The sequence below is a fragment of the Trachurus trachurus genome (genome assembly GCF_905171665.1).
Source record: "Trachurus trachurus genome assembly, chromosome: 21".
In the NCBI taxonomy this organism is placed as follows: Eukaryota; Metazoa; Chordata; class Actinopteri; order Carangiformes; family Carangidae; genus Trachurus; species Trachurus trachurus.
In genome coordinates this window covers 2,151,500-2,175,390 of record NC_139899.1, presented here as the reverse complement: position 1 = coordinate 2,175,390, position 23,891 = coordinate 2,151,500, and the positions used below count along the sequence as shown (strand labels likewise).

At 44.1% G+C, this 23,891-nt stretch overlaps 1 protein-coding gene across 1 annotated transcript in view; it reads left to right on the top strand.

The window, feature by feature from the left end:
* Window positions 1-455: 455 nt before the first annotated feature.
* hecw2a (HECT, C2 and WW domain containing E3 ubiquitin protein ligase 2a) overlaps window positions 456-23,891 on the top strand; it is a gene marked incomplete at both ends in the record, with an annotated part of 36,097 nt that continues 12,661 nt past the window's right edge. Inside the window, 20 exons of the mRNA XM_083996617.1 lie at window positions 456-834; window positions 5,201-5,308; window positions 6,376-6,470; window positions 8,139-8,205; window positions 8,735-8,904; window positions 9,577-9,716; window positions 9,838-9,938; window positions 10,028-10,866; window positions 12,379-12,706; window positions 12,846-12,938; window positions 14,422-14,572; window positions 16,084-16,190; window positions 16,505-16,629; window positions 17,942-18,127; window positions 18,770-18,904; window positions 20,463-20,565; window positions 20,658-20,754; window positions 21,029-21,121; window positions 21,247-21,329; window positions 22,850-22,970. Coding sequence (XP_083852743.1) covers window positions 456-834; window positions 5,201-5,308; window positions 6,376-6,470; window positions 8,139-8,205; window positions 8,735-8,904; window positions 9,577-9,716; window positions 9,838-9,938; window positions 10,028-10,866; window positions 12,379-12,706; window positions 12,846-12,938; window positions 14,422-14,572; window positions 16,084-16,190; window positions 16,505-16,629; window positions 17,942-18,127; window positions 18,770-18,904; window positions 20,463-20,565; window positions 20,658-20,754; window positions 21,029-21,121; window positions 21,247-21,329; window positions 22,850-22,970 — 3,521 coding nt within the window. The remainder of the gene's footprint in view (window positions 835-5,200; window positions 5,309-6,375; window positions 6,471-8,138; window positions 8,206-8,734; window positions 8,905-9,576; window positions 9,717-9,837; window positions 9,939-10,027; window positions 10,867-12,378; window positions 12,707-12,845; window positions 12,939-14,421; window positions 14,573-16,083; window positions 16,191-16,504; window positions 16,630-17,941; window positions 18,128-18,769; window positions 18,905-20,462; window positions 20,566-20,657; window positions 20,755-21,028; window positions 21,122-21,246; window positions 21,330-22,849; window positions 22,971-23,891) is intronic.

Sequence of the window (23,891 nt, the reverse complement as noted above, 5' to 3'; positions counted from 1 at the left end):
GGCTGTCGTCCGTCTGCCGTCTGCCCAATTTCACGTGAATGCAGCATGAAAAATACGATTGAGTTGCAACTGCAACGCTATATGGGAGTAATTTCTACACAATGTACCTTTATCTCACAGGTTTGTCTGTCTCTCCCTCTTTCCCCATCTTCAGGTTCCAGTCCTGGCTTGGTATCACGGAGTAAGAGCGGCATGTCGTTGGATATCTTTGACCTTGACAGCTGTGTTACGATGGGGGAACCCGGGGGCCTCAGTATTGAAGGGTCCCGTGTATTTCCTGTAATGACAACCCCTTCAAACCAACACATGAGGAGTTAAGTTGAGGCAACGAGGACAAATGTGTCATCACGTGGACGAGCAGCCTCGTCACTGAGAAGCTCCTCCTCATCTCCGCCTGCGTCCAATCAACTGCTTTTTTTTGTATCTCGTGGCCGTCTCCTCGCCAGACACGCATCATGCGCCCTTCCCTCGCCACGGCGGTCCTCCCGCCCAGGACCCGTTCCCACAATCCACCCAACCTGGCCGTGGGGGGCCGCGAACACTTGTCGGCTCCGCGGAGGCGCAGCCCCCACCTGCGGCACACCCTGAGCCCGGAAAACCTGCGGACCCTGGCAGAGAGGGGCGGGGCGGCCGTGGACACCGTCTCCGTGGTCAGCGGTCCCATCGGGCTTCCGCGGGCTAACAGCGACACCGACCTGGTGACCTCCCAGAGCCGATCCTCGCTGACGGCGTCCACTCTGGAGTACACACTGAACCGCGGTCAGAACCTCGTCATATCCTGGGACATCAAGGAGGAGGTGGATGCCACTGACTGGATCGGCCTCTACCACATCGGTTAGATGATTTCTTCCTTTTTTTTCATATGTTGTGGTTGCTTTAATTCTACTGGGGCAGGTCAAGGTCAAATCTCAAGTCAGAGTCCATGTCAAGTGTCAGGTCCTGGAGGATGAGTTCAAGCCAAGTGAAGAACCTTTGAAATGATGCAGCACTGATACAGCTGTGCTGATGGAGACACACAACTGAAGAATCATGTATAAATGAATGAGTAAGCCAAATAATGAGTATGTAACTTAAAAGGATAGTTCAACATTTTGGCAAATTTGCCTATTGCCATAATCCCTATAGTGATAGCAGTAGGTTCATTACCTGTAAATATCGGTGCATGTTGTTTGAGATCTGAGGGGCAGAGACGTGAGCTGCTCAGCTAACACAATGTAGGTGAATGGTACAGGTCCTCTGTCCCTCATCAAACTCATCAAATACACAATCCAACAACTCCAAAACGCTCTGGTGTAGTGGACAAGTTGTGACCTGCACAGTCACCAGGCTATGAAATAATAATGTAACACAACAGACGTGGCTGCTGGGCGGAGTGATTTCAAAAGCACAAGAAGTTCCAAGTATTTGCTTCATGTGTCACAATGTTACATAATTATACATGATTATTTCATAGCGTGGTGAATGTGCAGGTCGCAAGTGTTTTAGAGTTGTTGGATTATGTATTTGATGAGTTTTGAGGGACCTGCGCCATGTATCTCTACTGTGTTCGCTGAGCAGCTCGTGTCTCTGCCCCGCTGATCTCAAAACAACATGCACCTAATTGAAGGTATTGGACCTAGTACCTACTACTATGACTATAGGGATTATGGCAATAGGTAAATTTGCCAAAATGTTGAACTGTCCCTTTAAGTGGAGATACAGGGCCTTCCAGTTTACTGTATGTCCTGTTTATTGTTTTGTTAAATTACTCAAAACCACCTCCATGGCCTGTAGTCTCCAGGACTACACTTGTGTGTGGTATGGTAATAGATCATCTCCATGACATCTGAACAAAGGTTATGTGGATAAATGGCTGAAAGGCTGTGGACACTGACTTGAGATCAGTTTGTTAATCTAATATTCGAGGTCAGGGAGTGACTTTCAAGTTGTCCAGTAGCTATACTCACTCAGGACTAGAGCTGACTTGACCCTACCTGTCCTCAGAGCTCATCAGCCCATCCCGGTGTTTTATTATTGGAAGCTGAGAATAGCCAGGTAGAGTCTTGCGCAGGAGCTTCCATCTCCGAGTCAATACTGAAACTGGAGCCATTGAGACTTCACATAGGGGGGCTGGGAGCTGAGTCGACACGTAACGGCTCCGCCTCGGTGTACGATAACACACACACCATCACAAACCAGTGCATGTGGCGGTGGCCAGCGGGGTGGTCTCCAATAATGTATGCTAATCCTGCTTAGAGACAGGAATTTGACAGGGTGGCAACACATTGACCTGTGTGCTGAAGAAGGCTATCAGTCACACAGCGACTGGCAGTTCTGTCCATGCTGGTGAAAAGTAATACAGGAGCAGTGCTGTTTTTAAAAATCACTGACTTCTATGCAGATTTGGCTGCAGATTGACGAGCGGAAGTCCCGACGTCACCTTCGGCCCAGCTGCTTCTGCATTAGCTTCTTTAATTCCACGTTTTTTTTACAGTGTGTTTTTAAAAGAAAAATTAAGACAAATAAGTATCTACTATGCAGACTACGATGTTGTTACAACTTAACCCTTACCCATAGAGTGTAAAGATGAATGTATCCTCACTAAGGTTTCTGAAGAGCTTTGTGAAGCTGCTTCACTGTTGCCATCTTTTGCACTGTATGACTCCGACAAACTCCCAGCTAATCCAAGAATGGGCATGTGTGGAGCCAGTACTTAGGTTTATAACAGAAATTAGGCACAATGGCATATACCTGTAACTCAAAGAGGCCCAGAACTTTTAAATCTTATTTAAAGGGATCAGCAGTTTGGTAAATTGGCCCATTGCCATAATCCCTATAGTTTTATAACTCGGTTCGTTACCTTGAATTGTCGGTGCAAGTTTTTTTTAGAACGACGCGGAGCAGAGCCGCGAGCTGCTCAGAGCTACGCTACAGAGGCTAATGGGATTTCTTGGTTTCCGTCATCAAACTCATCAAATACACAATCCAACAACTCCAAAACGCTCTGGTGGACAAGTTGTTACCTGCACATTCACCACACTATGAGATAATAACAGAACGTTACGAGACAGAGTTGTTTTCGAGGTAAATTCATGCAAAACAGCTGATGCACGTTCCCGTCAGGGGCAGTTTTTTGGCAAGCCGTCTCTGCATTTGCCTCGAAACGGCGGCTCTGCTCCGCCTTTCTAAAAATAGCTTGCACCGACAATTAAAGGTAACAAACCTACTCCTAAAACTATAGGGATTATGGCAATGGGCCAATTTGCCAAAATGTTGAACTATCCCTTTAAGTGTGAACATCTCCTGCACAGTTATGAAGGAAGAAATTAGCTTTAGAGACCAAAACTGTTTTTTGTACCAGCCTGTACGTAAATGTTTATGTCTGCTGTAAAGTTAAGCTAACCCGAGACCAAGACGTTGAGGGGGTCAAGGCCAAGTCCAAGACCGAGACCAAACTGTTGCAAGACCATTTTCAAGACCATTGCTGTATTTAGTAGCACTTTGGCGTTAGCTTGATTTTCCAGCCTTGTTCCTTGAATATTTAGGATCTTTAGAAAATTGTATTTGTTTATTTTATTAATTAATACTAAATTATTTGTTAACATGCAAGAAAAACTACCTGTGTGGCAGTGCATCGCACATTGTTATTTGTTTTTTCCTTACATGTGCTCACATTCTCTCTTTCTGGTTCTTCAGCTTTGTCTCTGTTGCCCCCCCCAGTAACACCCCAGGAGTCCTGCTGTTATTACAAACATGTCTGAACCAGCCACCAGGTCCCTAGACTTGCTCATGACGTTCATCCTGTGGTGGTCTAAGGCTATTTATTATTATTATTATAAATAATCTGGCAAGTCTCCACCTATTTTACCAATAAAGGTCACTTTTGTGAGCAATATCCCTGATGATGTAAAGGAAGTCCTGTCTTAAGAAAAGACACAGCAGAACCTTCAGCAGAAAGGGAGGGTGGAGCAGAATAATGTTATTGATGGTATTATGGGAAACACAGAATTGTGTGTTTATTTTTGTAGCACTGGGTAACCTCTATTTTGGTATTTAGTCCCTCAGTTTGGGCAGGTTTTTTTTTTTTTGCTAATTATAAATGCCTGACCTGCAAAATCTCTAAAACTCACATTCAAAATACAGTACAGATATATAAGAAAAAATAAAATAGTGTCATGCTTTTTCCTATGTAATGTTTTAGTGAAGAAGGACTGCTGTTGATCCTGCCTGATAAACTGAAATATGAAGACATCACTGCAGAGGCTATTAGTTTGCCTTTTCATTATGATGTGAAAGTTGCCTCTTTACAGCAGATCATTGCTGATATAATACATTGATGTTCAGGGAGTTGTTCAGTATATAGTGTTAGTAATGGCCTTTGACTTCAGTCAGAGTTCAGACAGACCCACAGTACAGACAGCAGACAGCAGAGCTTCTGTGCAGTTATTTTATAAAAGAATATATTTATGTTTTAACTTATTTACCAACTGATTATTCACATTTCCGATGACCTCCAGGACTTAACCTGTCTGGATTAGTTTCCTGTGTGGATGGGAGAGAGAGAGAGAGAGAGATGGTGTAAACTGCTGGTGCCGGGAGAGAGGCGTCAGGTCACTTCATATCGATCATAAGGCTGCCAGGACTTCATTATCTGCTCCAGGGTCTTATACCCCAGAGGGGCTACCACTTTCCTCGACTAAGCAGACACTCAATGATAAGCAACCTGCCCTCCCCCTTCCTCCACCACTTTCAAACACACACACACACACACACACACACACACACACACACACACACACACACACACACACACACACACACACACAGTACGCAGTCCTCTCCTGAAACTCTCCACCAGTCAGCTGAGTTTGGTGCTTCATTAATCTGTGGGCTAAAGTGCTACGTACAGCGGAATTCCCCCTCCCTGTTTTTAACTCAGAGGAAGTTTGGTGTTTGTCCTTCTGCTTAGAGGTTGCGGGGAGGTTATTTTGGGAATGGATTTCACTGATTAAAGAAAGACACTGCAGACTAAACTTAAAGGTGGAACAGATGCGGCGCAGTTGCAGTTCTTTGGTTCTTTCTTTCGAGCTTCAGTCGGCGTCATCTGCCGTCTTGATTTAACATTCTTTGGTTTGAAATGTCAAAACAGCCAGAGCGTGATTTGTCTAACCCCACTGTTAACACAAACTCATGTCTAAGCCGTGGTTCTGCTCTTTTCCAGATGAAACCAGTCCGTCCAATGTGTGGGACTGTAAGAACAGAGGGGTGAATGGCACTCAGAAAGGCCAGATTGTCTGGAGGCTGGAGGCCGGGCCCTACTTTATGGAGCGTAAGTTCATCATTAATCATACAAATACATAAATCTTATATTAATAATTAATATTACCAGTGTTGAGCACATTACTTTTAAAAAGTTATAGCTTTCCCCAAACATTAACTGAGTTAGTAACTGAATTACTACAATATAAAAGTAACCAATTACCAGAAAAAGTAACTATTACATTACTTTTTTATTAAACACTCAAATATGTCAAATTACTTGGACTCGTCCCCCTAACCCCCCGTTTATTTAGTTGGTTAGTTCCAGATAAACAGCTTTTTTCTGACTAGTTGATGGACTGAAAAAAAATGTGTATATAACGTAGCTTCACTTTAACGAGAGTATTATTTAGTGACGGGACTTCTTGAGTCAAGTAACGGCGCATTTTATTGTCAGTAACAGTACCGACGTTATAGCAGGGGAAACAGTAACTTTTTGGATGGTTCGTTACTGAAAAAAGTAGCGCTGTTATTTTATAACGTTGCTATTTTATAACACAGCTAGTCCCATCACTGAATTTTACAAAAAAGGTTTCAAAGAAGGGATGTCAAACATACGGCCCACGGGCCAAAACTGGGCCGCCAGAGGGTCCAGTTCGGCCCACAGGATGAATTTGCCAAGAGTGAAAATTATATAAAAGCCAGAAGAGGCATAATATTGTTCAAATTGCAAATATTTTATTACAGTTATATTACAGTTTGTTCACAACATGTTTTGTAAAAGGAGGGTTTATTTGCACTAAATCAAAGGAAATATTTAGAGTTCTTGTTATTCATACAGTAGGTTATTATACTATTATTTCACTGGTCGTGCCCACTTGAAATCAAATGGCGCTCTATGTGGCCCCTGAAATAAAACGAGTTTGACACCCCTGATTTAAAGTTTTACATAAGGTTTTCTATATGCAGCCATTCTCGTGCTCATGGTTTCATAATAATAGCAGCATATTAGTCATACCTTCAGAATTAATCTCACTATGCGATAGAGCTTCAAAGATCAATGCACATTGTTCCACGGCAACGACCGCTAGAGTGTTTGTTTCCGTGTCCCATAATTCTTCACTGCTTCCTCTGCAGCTGAGACCAAGATCTGTTTTAAGTACTACCATGGAGTGAGCGGAGCCCTGCGAGCCACAACCCCCTGCATCACCGTGAAGAATCCAGCAGTCCTGGTGCGTGGCCCCGTTCACACCTGCCGTTGATATGACATGTCTCTGGTGATCCGATCACACGTGGGCAGCTCTAAAAAAATACGTGTCAGTTCACACCTGCGATCACTTTGGATCATATCCCCGGGTTATATAAAAACAAAAACAGACATCAGACCAAAGGCATTGTTGTTTTTAGACTGAGTATGGGTCTGTGTGTGTGTTAGAGAGGAGAGAAAGAGAGCATGAAGGGGGCATGTAGGGTCTGTCCAAATCAATGAGCTGTGCAGACCGCTGCAGTGAAATAAGGTTTTCAAATAGTACAAAAAAAAATAGAAATTCAATATGAGGCGGTCAGGGTTGATATTGTGGTGAACCACCACACAATAAATCAATGTAATCTATGTTTGCTTCATTATGAAGCTGTGGCAGGATGAATTAGACTGTGGCAGAGGATGTCAGGTTAGTAGGCGCTCCTTCATTACGGCCCAGGACACATTTGTGTTGAGACTGACCCAGACCACCTCTGAATGAGACCACATCAAATTCAGATCTGTGCTTAGAGCTGCCCACTCATTGGAGCATTATGGGAAAAAATGACTATTTCTTGATATCGTAGAGGTGAGCGTCACCTACAGAAGAGAAATACTTTTTTAAAAATCTTTGATTCCTACATTTGATAGAAGCCTTATTCTTGGTTTATTCAAAAACTCACTCAACAGATTTTAAAGGAGAATTCCGGTCATTTTCTAAGTAACGCTCTACAGCTCTACTGTGGGTCTCTGAGTGTGACCATAGGAAAAAATCTGAGAGAAATATTTGCAGCCAGGAGCTAGCTCTCCTCCTGCTAGCTGTGCTACACTGCAGCTAAACAGTAAAGTAATGGGGGCAGTTCTTCTAACTGCGACTTTGGCCTCTATATAATGCTCAAAATATCACTACAAATGCTTTGCAACATCCACCAGTTCCTTACCACACAACACTGACTGTGCATAACTCTGTTAATATCAGAGAGCAGTGTTAACGTGTTTTTATCATGTACCTCTGTTTACCCTAGCTTCCGGGGCAGACCTTACTAGTGCTTTTTTCCCATCCAAAATCATTTTTTTCCCTCCAAAATCCATGTTTTCCTCACGTTTTTTGTCTTTGTTGATATGGAAACAGTCCCGAGCTCGACAGTCGACTAGTAAGGTCTACCCAGGAAGCTAGAGTAAACAGAGATACGTGATAAAAACGCACGTTAACACTGCTCTCTCATATTAACGGAGTTAGGATATCTGAAGTGAAACGAATATAAAACCTGTGTCACTGTCTGTTTGAATGGAAACCTGATGGAAAATGGAAGTATTGTTTACTTCTGTGATGTCCTCGTGTGCTTTTACATAAAGAAACCTCATATTGGGACAGGCGTCACATGTAAACCAATCCAGGTGATCGATGACCAAACGCTTGCACAATACAGAATCAACCCTTGACACTTTGTTGTCCGTAGAAACTCTGTAACTCTCAGCTGCATCAACAGCGAGCGCTGCCTCCTCCCTGCTGCTTACTCTGTATTAGTATGTAGATGTATGTGAATTCAGTAGGACAAGCACAGGTGTGTGTTGGTGTGTCGTCCCTTGAATACAAATTTGTCCTTTGTGTTTTGGTCCCCGCGGTGTGTAGAGTGTGACATTGTCTCCTCTGTCTCAGGTGGAGGGGCTGGCAGAGCAGGTGGGTGTTGAACATCCTCGGAAACTGATCAGCTTTACTTTGACGGGTGAGTGGAGAAGCTCCGTTGTTTCTTTGTTGGGAGACATTTTGACATTACAAAGCACATTTTTTATTTTCTCTCTTGTAATCAACCTCGGTAACAAATCAGAGCAAATCTTGGAAGTTGTGTCGATGACTTGAAGTAAATTTAACAAAGCCCTCAAAAACACAGAGCAGACTTCTGGGTTTAATCTTATCTCCATCTTTGTCCAACAGCTTCCTCAGGGAAAAGCCCGAGTAAACTCTCAAAGCTGTTCAGGAAACACAGCGCTCTTGGTATTTAAAGAGGTGTTTTCCAGACAGACAAGAAAGACAAAGAATGTTATCACTTTGCTATTCAATTCGGGCAAAATCAGATTTAGTGTAATGAATTTACAAGAACAGAAAGTCCTTTTTACAACCTACTCACCCAAAAACACTTTTCTACCAGACTGCGAGGAGGAGAGAACTGGGCTCTCTCTCTCTCTCTCTCTCCTCTCCTACATAGTATTTGGCCCTCTGCTTATGAGGCTGCTGTCTGGAATCTTCTGTTGCAGATTTACGTGCCATGGGCCTGAAGAAGGGCATGTTCTTTAACCCGGACCCGTACCTGAAGATGTCCATTCACCCGGGGAAGAGAAGCGTCTTCCCCATCTTCAGTCACCATGGACAGGAACGAAGATCGGCCATCATCGCTAACACCACCAACCCTGTCTGGCACGGAGAGGTGCTTTCTACACCAAACTTACTTCAGCATCACACACACTCTGTCAAGCAATTTATCAATATACATAGTTTATTTAGTTTGTTAAAGGATAATTTCCGTTTTTTACAACCTGGACCTTATTTCTAGCATAAAATACGATCATTTACTCACCCAGACAACTTTGAATGCCGAAGCAGAATGATTATTATCAGAATGAGCCGGGCAGCGGTCGGAGATGACATCATCCAGATCAGAGGTTAGTAGGTCAACCTAGAGACCCCGGATGTTGATAACATGCCACAACGGGCTCGGAGGAGAATAGCACTAGTGTATCATAACAAAATATTGGTGAAATGAACGAGTTTTGCGGCGGATAATGTGTTATTTAGAGGCTGCATTGCGCTGCCCCGTGTACTCGCATTACATGGATATACACGCCGCTCCACTGGGGCTAATTTCGTCAAAACGACTCCAAATGACACCAAAGTTGTCTGGGTGAGTAAATGATCATATTTTATGCTAGAAATAAGTAGCCTCGTAAACCACACAGGACTAGAAGGTGATGATTAAGACAAATTTAATTTGTATAAGTCTAGCATTTATTTTTGAGCAAAAACCTCCAGACTCAACCTTTAAGATGTGACAGTCCAATGGATAACTCATGATCATGTGTCATATTTCACCTCTCTGCAGAAATACACATTCGTAGCACTGATGACAGACATCCTGTATATTGAGGTAAAGGACAAGTTCGCAAAAAGCCGACCAATCATCAAACGCTTCCTTGGTCAGCTGACCATCCCTGTGCAGCGCCTTATAGAAAAAATACCTGGGTAAGTCACAGACATGTGAATGTGAGAAGCTGTACAGTAAAATGGTCAAGTTTCATGTGAAGTGTGTAATGTCACACACACACACACTCACTCACATGTCCCTCTCTGTTTGACCGTCCAGTGTCCAGCCTGTCAGTTTCTCTCTGTGTCGGCGGCTGCCCACCGAACATGTCAGCGGCCAACTGCAGTTCAAAGTGGAGCTCACCTCAACGGGGCCTGATGGTAAACCTGCAGTAAAGTTGTGTTTGCGTTTTCTCCACAGATGTGTTTGTTTTGGTTATTCAACGTGCACCTTGTTCCGCCTACTGCAGGTGCTTCTCCTGACTCTATCATCGGCCTTTCATCCTTGAACGGAGCTCCAGGGACTCCCTCTGACGACGAAGACCTGCCGCATCACCTCCCCGGGGTGATCTCGGCAGGCCCCTCTCCTACCGGCTCCTCTGGCTCTCAAGGCTTGTGGGAGGGCGCGGCCGCCGCCTGCGCTGAAAAGGACCTGCCTCTAATCGGAGCCGCGGCCAGATACATGGAGCCTCACAGTTTCTTGGGCCACGAAATGCTCCAGAGGTCTCTCAGCGAGGGTCTGGATGCCATCGAGGCGCCGAAGGGTCCTGGTGAAAGACCGCTGGGTGCAGCTTCACCCAAACTGCGCTCCAGCTTCCCCACAAACACAAGGCTCAGCTCCATGTTGCACATAGACTCAGACGAGGACGAGGAGAGGTCCGGGGCCAGTCCGGTGCCGCTGTCACCGCTGCTGATGAATGGAGTGGCTCTGGATATGGGCGGGCCCGATGAAGAAGACCCTTTTCCTGATTTACAGCCGGATCCCGAGCGGCTAGAGCACTCGGTGCTGGAGGAGGAGCCGGAGGGAGCGGGCGCTTCGGCAGACGACCTGCCCCCTGAGCTGGATGCGGAGACGGGGCTCCACTTGGACGATGTGTTGGAGCCAGATGTCTTCTCTGAGGTGGAGGAGGCTCCGTTCACAGAGGCCGTGTCTCATAATACTTTGCCAGAGGGTGGAGAGGTGGCCGAGGAGGGGAGGGCGGCTGGTGAGGAACCCTCATCAGAGATCGACACCTGCTCCATGGCAACGGCCCCACAGACAGTCGTCTCCTCGTCAGAGAGCTGTCCAATCACACTGACCACTGCTGTGGTGAGTTCATTATCCTGATGTGGTCACGACTCATGATTCAATGTGTTAGTACAAAACCACATAAATATCCTAATTGGGACTGCAGCTACACTGTTGAATGATCTATTCATTACTTTTACAATTAACTGTATAATTCAAGTGTCAGAAGATAGTGATGCCTTAGGGGTAGTAGGGGGGGGCGATATGAGAAAAAATCCTATCACGATCATTTTTTCACATCAGTCAATATCGATATATATCACAATATAACTCAAATTACTATTTTTGTCAAGTTTAAATGTTCCCTTATACTCACAAGTGAAATTTGAAGATATCATAAAGTTATTTGTGATTTAAATATTTATTTTCTGTGAAAAATGTAACATGACAATTATGACATTATACAACCGTCAGCCACGTCTCATATCAAGGAAAAGTTATTGTGCGATATATATTATCATTTTATCGCCCAGTCCTAGGAAGCAGTAAATTGTGAAGAATTAGCAATATTCTCAGGTTTGGATATTTTTAGGTGTTTGTGCAAATCCAGTTTTTTTTGTCTTTTAAACGATGCATTCTATAGCCTACATAGTGTACATGTTAGCTTGCTATCATTCCTCTTCTTCTTTTCCTTTGTCGGTGCACCACAACTTTTATTCGCTCAATACTGGCACCAACAGTCAGTGGTGAAACCTTCAGGACTAACAGGATGTGAATTGCATGGCAGGTGTGCTTTTCCCATGAATGTACTGTATGTCCTCATGCACAATTAAAGAAAAAAAAAGAAGACAACCCATTGATTTACTTTGAAAGATTGGAACAAGCAACAGATCAAAAAAGCTAAGCAGAAAATGATCTGATATCTAACGATATATATGTTTCAGTAAAATGCATTTTAATGATCATTGCTGTCAAAAAATTGGTATTTGTGCATTTAAACTCGGTGTCAAACTTAATTTGAACCCAGCTGAGCTCATCTTATTTCTTAGGATTGCTGCTGTTTGCATCCTGTACATTTACCTATAGGTAATTAGGGGTGATACAACTGAGCTGGGGTTTATTGTGTGAAATGTAAAACAAAACAAAATAAAGTGATCACCTGCAAAACTTCCACTAGGCTAATGCCTTACATCGACTGCTGAGCTGTAATGGTTGTGTCCTACCTCAGTCTGCTGTGCTGTGGCTCAGTGACACCAGTTTCTTCACAGTGTACACATTGTACTGAGTAGCAGGCTCTGCAGGGTCCTAGCTCCAGCTGGTTTAGTTTGACACTGCACCATAATACTGTACCACCACAACCATCATTCCCCTTTCAGTGTTGGATGTGAAATAGATGCCTTTGGAGATCATTTTGGTTTAATTACTAATGTTTTATTGTTAATTATTAATTGTGAGCTTCCATTTAGATTGACTTCCTATAATATTTTGAAGCACTGAAATTTTCCACATTCCAGCGAATCACCACTACCTGTAAAAATGGCTCTTTTGTCCATTGCTTTCGCTTACTGTTTTTATTTTGTGGGTTATTTTTAGGAGGCACAGGAGGGAGCGGAGGCGGCCATAGATCCTGGGGGACCTGCAGCTCCCAGCACCCCGCCAACAACAACAACAACAACAACAACAACAACTCAAGCGACGGCGGAAGTTGAAGCGGGTGCGCAAGCTGAAGTCACGGAGGCTGAAGGAGAAGCTCCGGCAGCCAGCGGGTCACAGGAGGTAGAGCAGGTCAGCGTGAGGAGGCTCAGCCTGCAGGCTGCAGGGGGCGTGGCTGAGGAGCCGGAAGGGGAGGGGACAAAGCCACAGGAGGGGGCGGGGTCTGCCGATTCAGAGCAAGTTACCACAGAAACTGATGGAGAGGAAGGTAAAAAAAAAAGTTAATTTAAAGCAACTTACTAGAACATTTTCATAACTGAACATCAGTGTTGTGTAAAACGTATTTGCACCATTTCTACTTATTAAAACCAAACTCCCTCTGTGTTTGTGTACTTCTGTGTGCTCAGGTTCCCATGTCAACGGCCATCCTGTCCGTTCGCTTCCCTCTGTACGTCACGACATCCACCGATACCAACGTGTGGACGAGCCTCTGCCCCCCAGTGAGTGTGTGTGTGTCTGCATGCAGCATATTTCTGTATGCCGCCATCTGTGTGTAGCAGCGTGTCTTTGTGTATACGTGTGTCCATGTCCATGTTCCACCTGACCCTAACTAAAGCTACAAGCCTTGGATCACAGATCAACCCCACTGAAAGAAGAATGAATGGCACAGCTGTTTATCAACTATCATGATGTGAACAAAATGATCCGAAACACATTTACAGCTGTCTGTCAGTGAGTGTGTCGGCTTCCTGACTCAGGACTGTTATGTCTTAAAGGAGAATTCCGGTCATTTTTGACCCCTAAATCGTTGTCCTGATGGTCACCCAGTGTTGGGGGGAGCAAAAAACACGACTAAAATTGATGCAGGCGAACCAGAGTTACACCATGGCGAGACGGCGCTAGGGATAGCAACAACGCTAACCTATGGGGGCAATTCTTTCAACCACAACACACACTCAAAAAATCAAATATCTATGGTACATGACTGGAATCCTCATGACACACCACTGAACTCATATAATGTACAGTATAAACAGTATAAACTTTGTGTTTTTGTTTTATGCATGTAGCCACTCACCTCAGACAGCCGAACTCTGAAACTGAAACGTCCTGGAAAGACATTACTATCCGATCGCAGAGCGCCTGCTCTCCGCCACAGAAACAAACACTTTTCCCTTGTTGTGATGATTTCTTTACAAAAATAAATGGTCTTGCAGTGCAGTGGTAATGTCCAAAATATCTCCGACCGTTTATTTTTTCTGTCAGTGGTTCACTGTACTTTTTTATTATTTATTATTTATTTTAGTCAGACATGATAGGTCTTCATCATGCAGATGAGACTTGAATTTTCATTGGATTGGATCTTTAAAGGAGACATATTCTGCCCCTTTCCCACAAATTAAAATAGTTCCCAGGTGTCTTAAAGACATGTCTGTGACATGTTTTGGTCAAAAAACCCCAAGGATCAAACATCACAGCTCTTTTCATCCTCTCAAAACAGCTGGTTTCAGTGCCTGTCCCTTTAAATGCAAATGAACCACTGCTTGCCCCGCCCCTTCTACTGGTACCAGGTAGTGGTGGTACTATGCAAATTTGAATCCTAGTTACATCACTGGAAGACAACTGAGGGCTCATAACAGCTCATAAAACCACATGGATTTCAACCTAGGGAGCCTGAACATTACAGATTATTTTGTCAATTCTCACATTTTGGGGGCCGGAAGGCAGGACAAACACCCAAATATATGTTAAAGAGCCTTCAAAAAGTGATATTGTCCCCTTTAAAGCTAATTTCCGGAATGTGTTTCTGTAGAATTAGGAGAAAATGTGCAGTAACAGATTTCTTGGTCAGAAGACCTGACTATAAAGTGGAGTTTCAAATGTCTGAGATGAGAGATGTGTTAATTGTTGTCATTGACTCTTGGGGTTGTTCCCTCAACGCTTTAAACGTCTTCTCTGTATCCGCTGCTCATTGCTCCTCAGACTGGGAGGCTCGTATCGACAGCCACGGGAGGATCTTCTTCGTGGACCACGTGAACAGAACCACCACATGGCAGCGTCCCACCGGACCTCCGGCCCCGCAGGGCCTGACCCGCTCCAACTCCATTCAGCAGATGGAGCAGCTCAACCGCAGGTAGGATTTGCAGAGAGAAATGAACTGTGATATCCACCATGGTGTTCTCAATAGTGAAATTAGAGATATACTGACTCAATGGGGGGTTTAGTTTTTCTGCGGTGGCTTTTAAAGGTTGGGTCTGGATTTTTGTGCCCAAAAATAAACATTAGACTTATACAAATTAAATCTGTCTTAATCATCACCTATGGGCTTCTAGTCCTGTGGTGACTGTGTCTGCAGCGCCCCCTCCCCCTGCCTGTATTTTGGTCTTTTTCTTTGTTTTGTTGTGCACGGACGGGGACGTTTCTGGGTGGAGAGCGAGAGAGTCGGTGTTTTCTCTCCAGCCAATGACGGAGCTCAGGTGAAGCTACGTGCAGCAGAGTAGGAGGGCTCAGGGCAGCTAGACGCACTAGCTGTCTGATGCTACTGAATCTCTCTCTCTCAGCAGCAGCAGTCAGAACCACAAAGAAAAATAAATACAGTCTGAGTGAAGCGCTGGAGCCACGGACCGATTCCCAACCGTCACTGACAACTAAAGCCTCGACTGGTAACAAGTATTAGTGCTGTTGTAGTGAGCTAGCTCGATGCTAACTTCGGCTAGCGGTAGCGGTTAGCATTCACCGCTAACACCCGCTTCCCAGCTCACCACAACGGCATAACTACATAACACGGAGGCTCCCGGTGTTGGTGATGGTCGAGTACCGGCTCACGACTCCAGCGCTTCACTCGGACTGTATTTCCTTTCCTTTGCGGCCCTGACAACCGCTGGGGCAGGAGGCTACCATAGACTGTAAAAAGAATGGACGTAGCGTCCGTGACGTCACCCATTGGTTTTGGGGAGTCTGTTTTGTGCCGCTACTACGGGGGTTTGAGCTGCGCCATGTTGGATTCTACTTGCCATATTTGGAGCGGTGCGGCCGTTGGCCGGCCGAGAGCCCGCCCACTGGCCTCGTAACAGCGGTCGCCGGACCTGTCACTCAACGGTTCTGCGCCCTAATTGGCCAGAACTTTAAACCTAATAATAGTAAAACTGTAGAGTTTAAAAAAAATTCACCCCCCTCAGAGTGTGTGCGGGGGTAGAAACTATCGATTGAGACCAAAAAAATAAAATGTACCAGGCTGTAAATATGTTTTTTTAAGCTGTAAAGTCGGCTATTTTAACATGGGGCTCGATTGGAGTTGCTCCCTTCTGGAGCCAGCCCCCAGCGACAGCCGAGGGGATTGCAGAAAACAAAACTCCACCTACCTTTAACAGACTAGAGAAGCAAAAACAAAACGTGCGTGCTCACAAACATGTCCACTCAGAGACTCAGTTTGTCATGTGTACTCCTTTAATGGGACATCGCCTGTGGGTTTGGCTTTGTTTCTCTTCATCTTGAGGTTTTGCTGACAACACAGGTACACAAAGACTTTGAATAGGAGAGTGCTTCTTGTATTATTCTATTCTATTCTATAGTTAATGGAAAAAGTTTTTGTTGTTTTTGCTGAGCTCATGAAACCCTAAACTTCCCCTTTACTCTCCATCACAGATACCAGAGCATCAGGAGGACAATCACCAACAGTGACCGGTCGGAGGAGGCCTCGGTTGACCTGATACCTGAACCAGAAAGTGATCTGATGCCTCAGTCCATCGCTGGTTAGTCTCAACAAGACGCATTACAAACAAATTTACACACACACACAAACAGAGGTTCTGTACCTCGGAGCTGTGCATCCCTTCTGAGAAACAGTAATTCTCCAGTTGAATGATTCACCTCTGAAAAACACTTGATGTCTTGAAATACTGTGAATAAGTCGTTATTTTATACACACAAAGGTCTGAGAGCAGCAGTAGATGGTTTTTATAGATGTTACACAAGCTGTAGTTGCTGAAGTCACATCATACTGTATCAAAGCACCGTGGAAGCTGCATTCATCAGTGTGTCCTTGTTCGACTTGTGTGTGTTGCAGAATACCGAAGAGAAGGTGCGGTGGCTCACGGCAGCAGCCGCTCGCGCCTCTCCCTGCTGCTCCAGTCGCCCAGCGCCAAGTTCCTGTGCAGCCCCGACTTCTTCACCGTGCTGCATTCAAACCCCGTCAGTTCAACACGCCTCATCTCCTCCGTCACCTCTGACCCCGTGCTCTCGCTTTACATAGATCTATAGCTGTCTGCATGTACAGTAAACACACCACTTGTAGGTGGATGATTGAATTTTTGAGCACTCGTAGCAGTTATTGACCTCGGACGTAGTAACAGAAGGAGCCACTGGGTTCACACTGTAGCGCGTAAATCCAATACTGTAATGCAGCAGCGCTACACTGAGTGTGTGACCCGCTGCAGTTAATGGGCCAGACCTGACTGATGGTCAGTCAATGCAATCATTCTTTTTGAGTTAGTAATCACACATAAACAGAGTGTTTGCCTCCATCTTTGCATACTTTGAGGCTGTTTTGCTGTTGTGCAGAGAACAACACCACCGTCCCAGCTCACTGCTTCGAAATGAAAAAGCATAAAACATACTGTATTTCCTCACTTTCTTTCTGCAGTGCTGGAGAATGCAGATAAACAAAATATCTCAACACCAATAGAGCTTAATGAGCTGAATTTACCTTAAAACGTATACATCAATGAGCTAGTAATAATTAAATAATTTGAGAAAGATTCACTGATTTTTTTTCAGTATTTCAGTATTCACCATCAATCTACAAATTATTGCTGAGATCAATAAGAGCAGCACTAAAATGAAGTGTCATATTATAGAAAGACTGAAAAAGCTACATTTAAATAATATTACACTCTCAGAGACGTATTATTCACCCTGTTTACACCTGGCATTCACATGCGTCTCATATCCAGATTTTATCCATATACAATCTACTGTAGATACAATTTGACCAGATAGCGTTTACACCTGGCATTAATATGCGTCTCCAGTGTCCACATTGAGATCCGATTGAGATCTGATCACATATTTGTGCGGTAAATTACAAAAGAAAAAAGAAAATAAATTGTGGAATTTTTATTGTTTTATTTCTGCTTCCGTAGTTGTATGCGGATACAGGATGCACTATCGTTTACACTTGTGTTAATGTGGTCACAATGCGTCCCTGGTTTGGCCAATCGGATCACAATCCATCCTCAATGTGTCTTGGGTGCGTCTCATGTAGTCAAGCACTATCTAATCTGGTCACTGCCAGGTGGAAACAGGGTGATTGTTATTATAATATAAAGACTAATATTGTCCTATTGGCCTTACAGACAGGATCTTTATATTCAAAGTTAGAAGCTGAAATCATGAAATTATTGTCTTGATATATATCCTTGTGTCCATGTTTCCTTCCATATTGACTCTAGAGCTGTTGTTTCAGTCTGTCTCCTGTCTCACCGCTGTGTCCCTCTCTGTCCAGAGTGCCTACCGCATGTTTACGAGCAACACCTGCCTGAAGCACATGATCAGTAAGGTGCGCCGGGATGCTCATTACTTCGAGCGCTACCAGCACAACCGCGACCTCGTCACCTTCCTCAACATGTTCTCCAACAAGCAGCTGGAGCTTCCCCGAGGCTGGGAGATGAAGCACGACCATACTGGGAAGGTGTGTGAGTGTTTGTGACCCCCTGTCCTGGGATTACCTTAAAGGGATACTTCAACATTTTGGCAAATTGGCCCATTGCCATAATCCCTATAGTTTTAGGAGTAGGTTCACCTTTAATTGACAATGCAAGCTATTTTTAGAACGACGGAGCAGAGCCGCGAGCTGCTCAGAGCTACGCTACGGAGGCTAATGGAATTTCTTGGTTTCCCTCATCAAACTCTCAAATACACAGTCCAACAACTCCAAAACGCTCTGGTGGACAAGTTGTGACCTGCACATTCACCACGCTATGAGATAATAACGTAATGTTACAAGACAGAGTTGTTTTAGAGGTAAATTTATTCAAAATTCATGTCTCGTAACGTTCCGTTCAGCTCATGGCTCTGCTCCGCCATTCTAAAAACAGCTTGCACTGACAATTAAAGGTAACGAACCTACTCCTAACACTATAGGGATTATGGCAATGGGCCAATTTGCCAAAATGTTGAACTATCCCTTTAAAGGCCACGCACATCCAATGACTGTAACCTGCGCTCAGCTCTGCAGTGCTGCTTTACCGCATCTGTATTTATGTTTCTGTGCACACCCACACTGTGGAGTTAATCTGTGCGTGACCGTTGCTATGTGCATCTCCATCTCCAGCCTTTCTTTGTGGATCACAACTGTCGCTCCACGACCTTCATTGACCCGCGGCTGCCCCTCCAGAGCTCTCGCTCCACCGGGCTGCTGGCCCACCGCCAGCATCTGAGCCGCCAGCGCAGCCACAGTGCCGGGGAGGTGAGAGACCGCCTGTCACTGCACCACTCGTCACCTGGAGTCAACTTAAGGCTCTCGCAACACTGCAATGTTTACAGAGGCCACTTTGAAGGCAAAAAAATAAAATGTTAGCGACTTTCTGCATTGTAGGCACAAACAGGAATTCAAGTCAGCAGTACAAATGTAACTCAGTTGTTCTTCCTACTTCCTTTTCTTACCACTCAACCACCACAAGTGTTTGCTCAAGCCTCAACTACAGTCAAACATAACAGAGTTTAAAGCAGATCCAGTTTCCTGTGACTTGGTCCTTCCTTCTTTTTTTTTATATTTATTTCGAACATGTAAAACAAAATAAGGCACATTTTCAGTTTGTTCCTTCACATAAAAATAACATAAACAAGTTGAAGAACAAAAACACAAAAGCATAATCATCAAATATATTCGAAAAGGAGTGAGAAGAAGCTGTGATAATTGAGTCCCGCCTCTTTTCCACAAATCATAAATCAATCGATCACTTGTCCCACTTCCTTAATTGCCCTTCATTACATTGAAGAAAACGAAAAATAAATAAATAGAATAAAAAAAAGGAAGTACTTATTGACAGAAATAAAATTCTGAATCAGAGCACAGATGTATCACTGTGAACTATTGGATGATGCATCTTAAATCCTGTCAAACACTTGTTGGACAAACACACTGTCTGTACTTTAAAGGGATAGTTCACCCAAAATTCAAATTTCACTCATTATCTACTCACCCTCATGTCGACTAAGAGCTGTGAGAATTTTCCTCTGTTCCTTCTCTGAGTTACGGGGGGGTCCGCGCAGCAGTATTTGTTCATATAATGGTTGTCAATGGATACCAACTTTCTTTGTCCAAAAAGACACCAAAAAACATCCAAATACCTCCATACTGCTCGTCTGTAATGTCCCTCTTGTATTGAAGCCCCAACATGAGAAATTGTTCCACCGGATTTGCACTGACACAGGAAGAGCAGTGAACTGAGACACTGGGAGCTTCCGCTACAAACAAGCTTAAAATATAGACTTATTTAATTTTTTTCGGAACAATTTCTCATGTTGGTGCTTCAATACAAGAGGGACATTACAGACGAGCACTATGGAGGTAGTTGGATGTTTTTTGGTGTGTCTTTACACCATTATATGGACAAATACTGCTGCACGGACCCCCCCGTAACTCAGAGAAGGCACGGAGGAATTCTCACAGCTCTTGAGGGTGAGTAGACAATGTAGACATGAGGGTGAGTAGACAATGAGTGAAATTTGAATTTTGGGTGAACTATCACTTTAACGCATTTAAGAAGGAAGGAGAAAGTGCATTTGTTTACATCTGTAGTCTTAGTGATACTCTATTTAAGTGATGTAACATTTGGCAGCCTCCATGTTACAGGTTGTGAAGTGATGAGATAAGAGCTATAACATGAATATAAAACTAACAGGTATACATGCAGCAGGTGTGGAGGTGGTAGAGGCGTGGCCAGGTTTGGGTGATGACTGGCAGGTGGATCGGCCTCAGAACTAGGATGCGACCTGAACTGTAGTGCTTGCTTCCGACACAGGTCGTGGACGACTCTCGCCAAACGAACCCGCCCGTCATGCCCCGCCCCTCCAGCACCTTCAGCGGCTCCAGTCGGAGTCAGTACCACGACGTGGTGCCCGTGGGTGAGTTGGCCGGAGCCGCAGCGTTACAGGTGCATAATACGGAACAGTAGCTCAGTAACATGAGCAGTAATTCTCTCATCTCACTCCCTCAGCCTACAACGACAAAATTGTGGCGTTTCTACGGCAACCTAACATCCTTGAGATACTGCAGGAAAGGCAGCCCGAGTTAGCCAGGAACCACCCGCTCAAGTATGTTTCTTTAAGTCTCTCTCTCTCTGTCTCTTTCTCTCTCACTGCTCTTCTTGTTGTTTGTCATCGCTTCCTTCTCACCCACCCCTCCTCCCTCCTCGCCTCCAGCCTCGCTCACCTCCAGCACCTCCATTATCATCATCATCAGTCAACCTCAACGCACAGTTAACCTTTAATCCTGATGGATTGTGCCAGTTTACCCCCTGACGTATGTGTGTGTGTGTGTGTGTGTGTGTGTGTGTGTGTGTGTGTGTGTGTGTGTGTGTGTGTGCAGGGAGAAGGTGCAGTTCATTCGCAGTGAAGGCGTCAGTGGCCTGGCTCGTCTCTCTAGCGACGCTGACCTCGTCATGCTGCTGAGGCGAGTCCTGTGCATATGTGTTTGTGTTTATGTGTGTGGTTGTTCAAAGTGATAACAAGTGGGCTCCACCACTCCCTGTACAAGTCTTAATTCCTCTTTTATCACCGGCGCTAATGCTCTACTGTCGTCTGCAGCTTATTTGAGGAGGAGGTGATGTCATACGTGCCACCGTTACTCCACCCAGGTTACTGCATCTCCTCTCCTCAGAGCTCCCCTGGTAAGTCTCTGTCTCACTGTGTCTGCAGCAGCTTTATTAAGCCTTTATTAGGTTCCTACCTGTTATGAAATTCCATGTCCTTCACCATGAGATTTCCTTTACATTGTCTGACAAAATTTTAAAAAAGCAATTTAATAGAACCCTCATATATAACATAGTGTGACGCAATCACACTGGAGATGGGAAAGTCACAGAATCATTTAAATACAGGGGTAATGATGCATATGTTTTTATACATGGTCCCTTAGCAAAAAGTAGTTTATTAAAGTGTACTACAGGTATACTCATTTTATACTAAAACTGAGGCAGTATACTTGACAATGTACTTTTGAAAACTTAAAATACTTAATAAAATGAACTTCAAGTCTACTACTTTTTGCTCCGGGGTGTCTGGATGATCACAGATAGATCAGATCCCTCTATCTGTTGGTCACCTGGTGAGTCGCTGTGCGTGCTTGTAAATAAGCTTTAACGTGACCAGCTGTTTACTTAATCCCTTATCTCACTAACATCTGTCTCCAGAGGATAAGAGCAGAGTGTCTATTTCACTTTCTTCCACTGAGGTTAGCATGCTAACCAGCTAGCACCATCTCACTTACCAATAGCAGCTAACTGTAGCCTAAAGCTGCACCTGTATTATTTTGTCATTTTTCATTTTAATTTGTTCCGAGCATGAACATTTTCAATTCATACATTACTGACAAAATGAGTTTATAATTTACACATTCCATGACTGGAAAGGAGCAGGATGAAGAAAACTTATTTTCCATGCCCCTTAACGGAACCAATTCCTTTGAAATTAGACTAGATGGTCTGCCAAATTACTTGTAAATAACACCGACAGAAAAGAAAAGAAAAGAAAAGAGCAACTACCTGCACATTCCATATGAACTTATAATTTTAGAGTAGAGTTGTTTGTACAAATTTATGTTTAAAATGATAACCTCTTGTATTATCAAAATAACAGAACCTGAAAACTAATTGTCAGAGTTATGAAATGTGGGAGGGAAGTGAGTTACCAACAAGCCCCCCTATGGAGCCTGCAGCCCCTCCAGATGAACCATTAGTGAAATGAACTGTAGTGGACTTGTTCCTGTCTATTTCAAATCCAAATACACACACACACACACTGATGTCGACTTATTTTCTTCAGCTCACCTCATTGAAGCAAACTGTTAAACCAAACCACAGACAGATATTTACAGACATTTACAGTGAATGAGAAAAAATCTCTGAACGGGAAAACCAAGTACTGAATGAAAGAATAACAGTCTGATAGAAAATAACAATCCAGGATTAACCTGCATACAGTACAGTGTAGGGCTCCTCACGCATTCAGGCTTTATCTAATGTCTCATTAAAATTTCAGTTTATCTCGGTCTGCCTGTATCTGCATGTCTTCACCCATCTTTACTGTCTGTTAACTTCTCTGTTGTGCCTGCTGCCTCTTTCTCTCTTTTCCTGCATCCTTCTCTCTCTCTTCTTCCTCTCTCTTTGTCTCTCGCTCACTGTTACCACAGGCACTCAGCGAGCCAACGCCCGTGCTCCTGCCCCCTATAAGCGAGATTTTGAGGCTAAACTGAGGAACTTCTATCGAAAGCTGGAGACCAAGGGTTACGGCCAAGGACCAGGGAAAGTCAAGTATGTGTAAATGTTGTCATTTGAAGAGATTATTGCAGGCTGTGCCTTTTTATAGCCCTGATTTATAGAAGAAAGTTGCAATAATTGGATTGGCTGCTTCATTAAAGTTTCCTCAGTTAGTTTCAAGTAAAAGGAAACAGGAAGGAAGTGAAGGAAGTGTTTCCTGTGGTGGGTTGGGGGGGCAGGAGGGCAGAGTGCTAATTCCCCTCTCAGACGGTTATTTTGTGTTTACCAAAGCCTCATACATCTTATTCCTCTGTGCCACAGAGCTCCATTGTTTCCAGAAAATATCAAGAGCACATCAGGGAAGCAGGCTGTAGCGCTGGGTAACGGCTGATGTTGCTTCATCACCATGGAAAAACACACTGTAGTTTATTTTGATTCAGTCCTACACACACACACAGCCCTGCCGCTGTAAACACTCATTAGTGCATCAAATGTGGATAAATCCGCTGCTAAAAATAGTCCCCAACAAACGTGGCGTCTAATCCTGTTTGACTCCCGGCTGTTTTAGGAAATTACCGACCCTTAGAGAAATTAAACAGTATATTTTTGACTTGTTTTTTTTAGAGATTCATGTCACATGTCGGGAACCTACCACGCTGTATTGACTTTTCATGTTTTTTTCATGGGATTTGTTGACATTAAGAAGGAATGTCCAATCCTGCCAGCTGCCTTGTTTATGCTTCATCTGACAACTAGTGTTTTACTGTTAATCCATAACAGAGCAGCAGCTCCTCCACGCTGCATCTACTTCCTGTCATCAGCTCAAGTATTAAGTAGAACATCTTAAAGATACTCTATTAGGTCAACAACACACGGACATTGTGTCAGTTTATACAAAGTAAAATGTCAACATTGCCACTATTGTTTACGTGTGTGTGTGTGTGTGTGTGTGTGTGTGTGTGTGTGTGTGTGCCT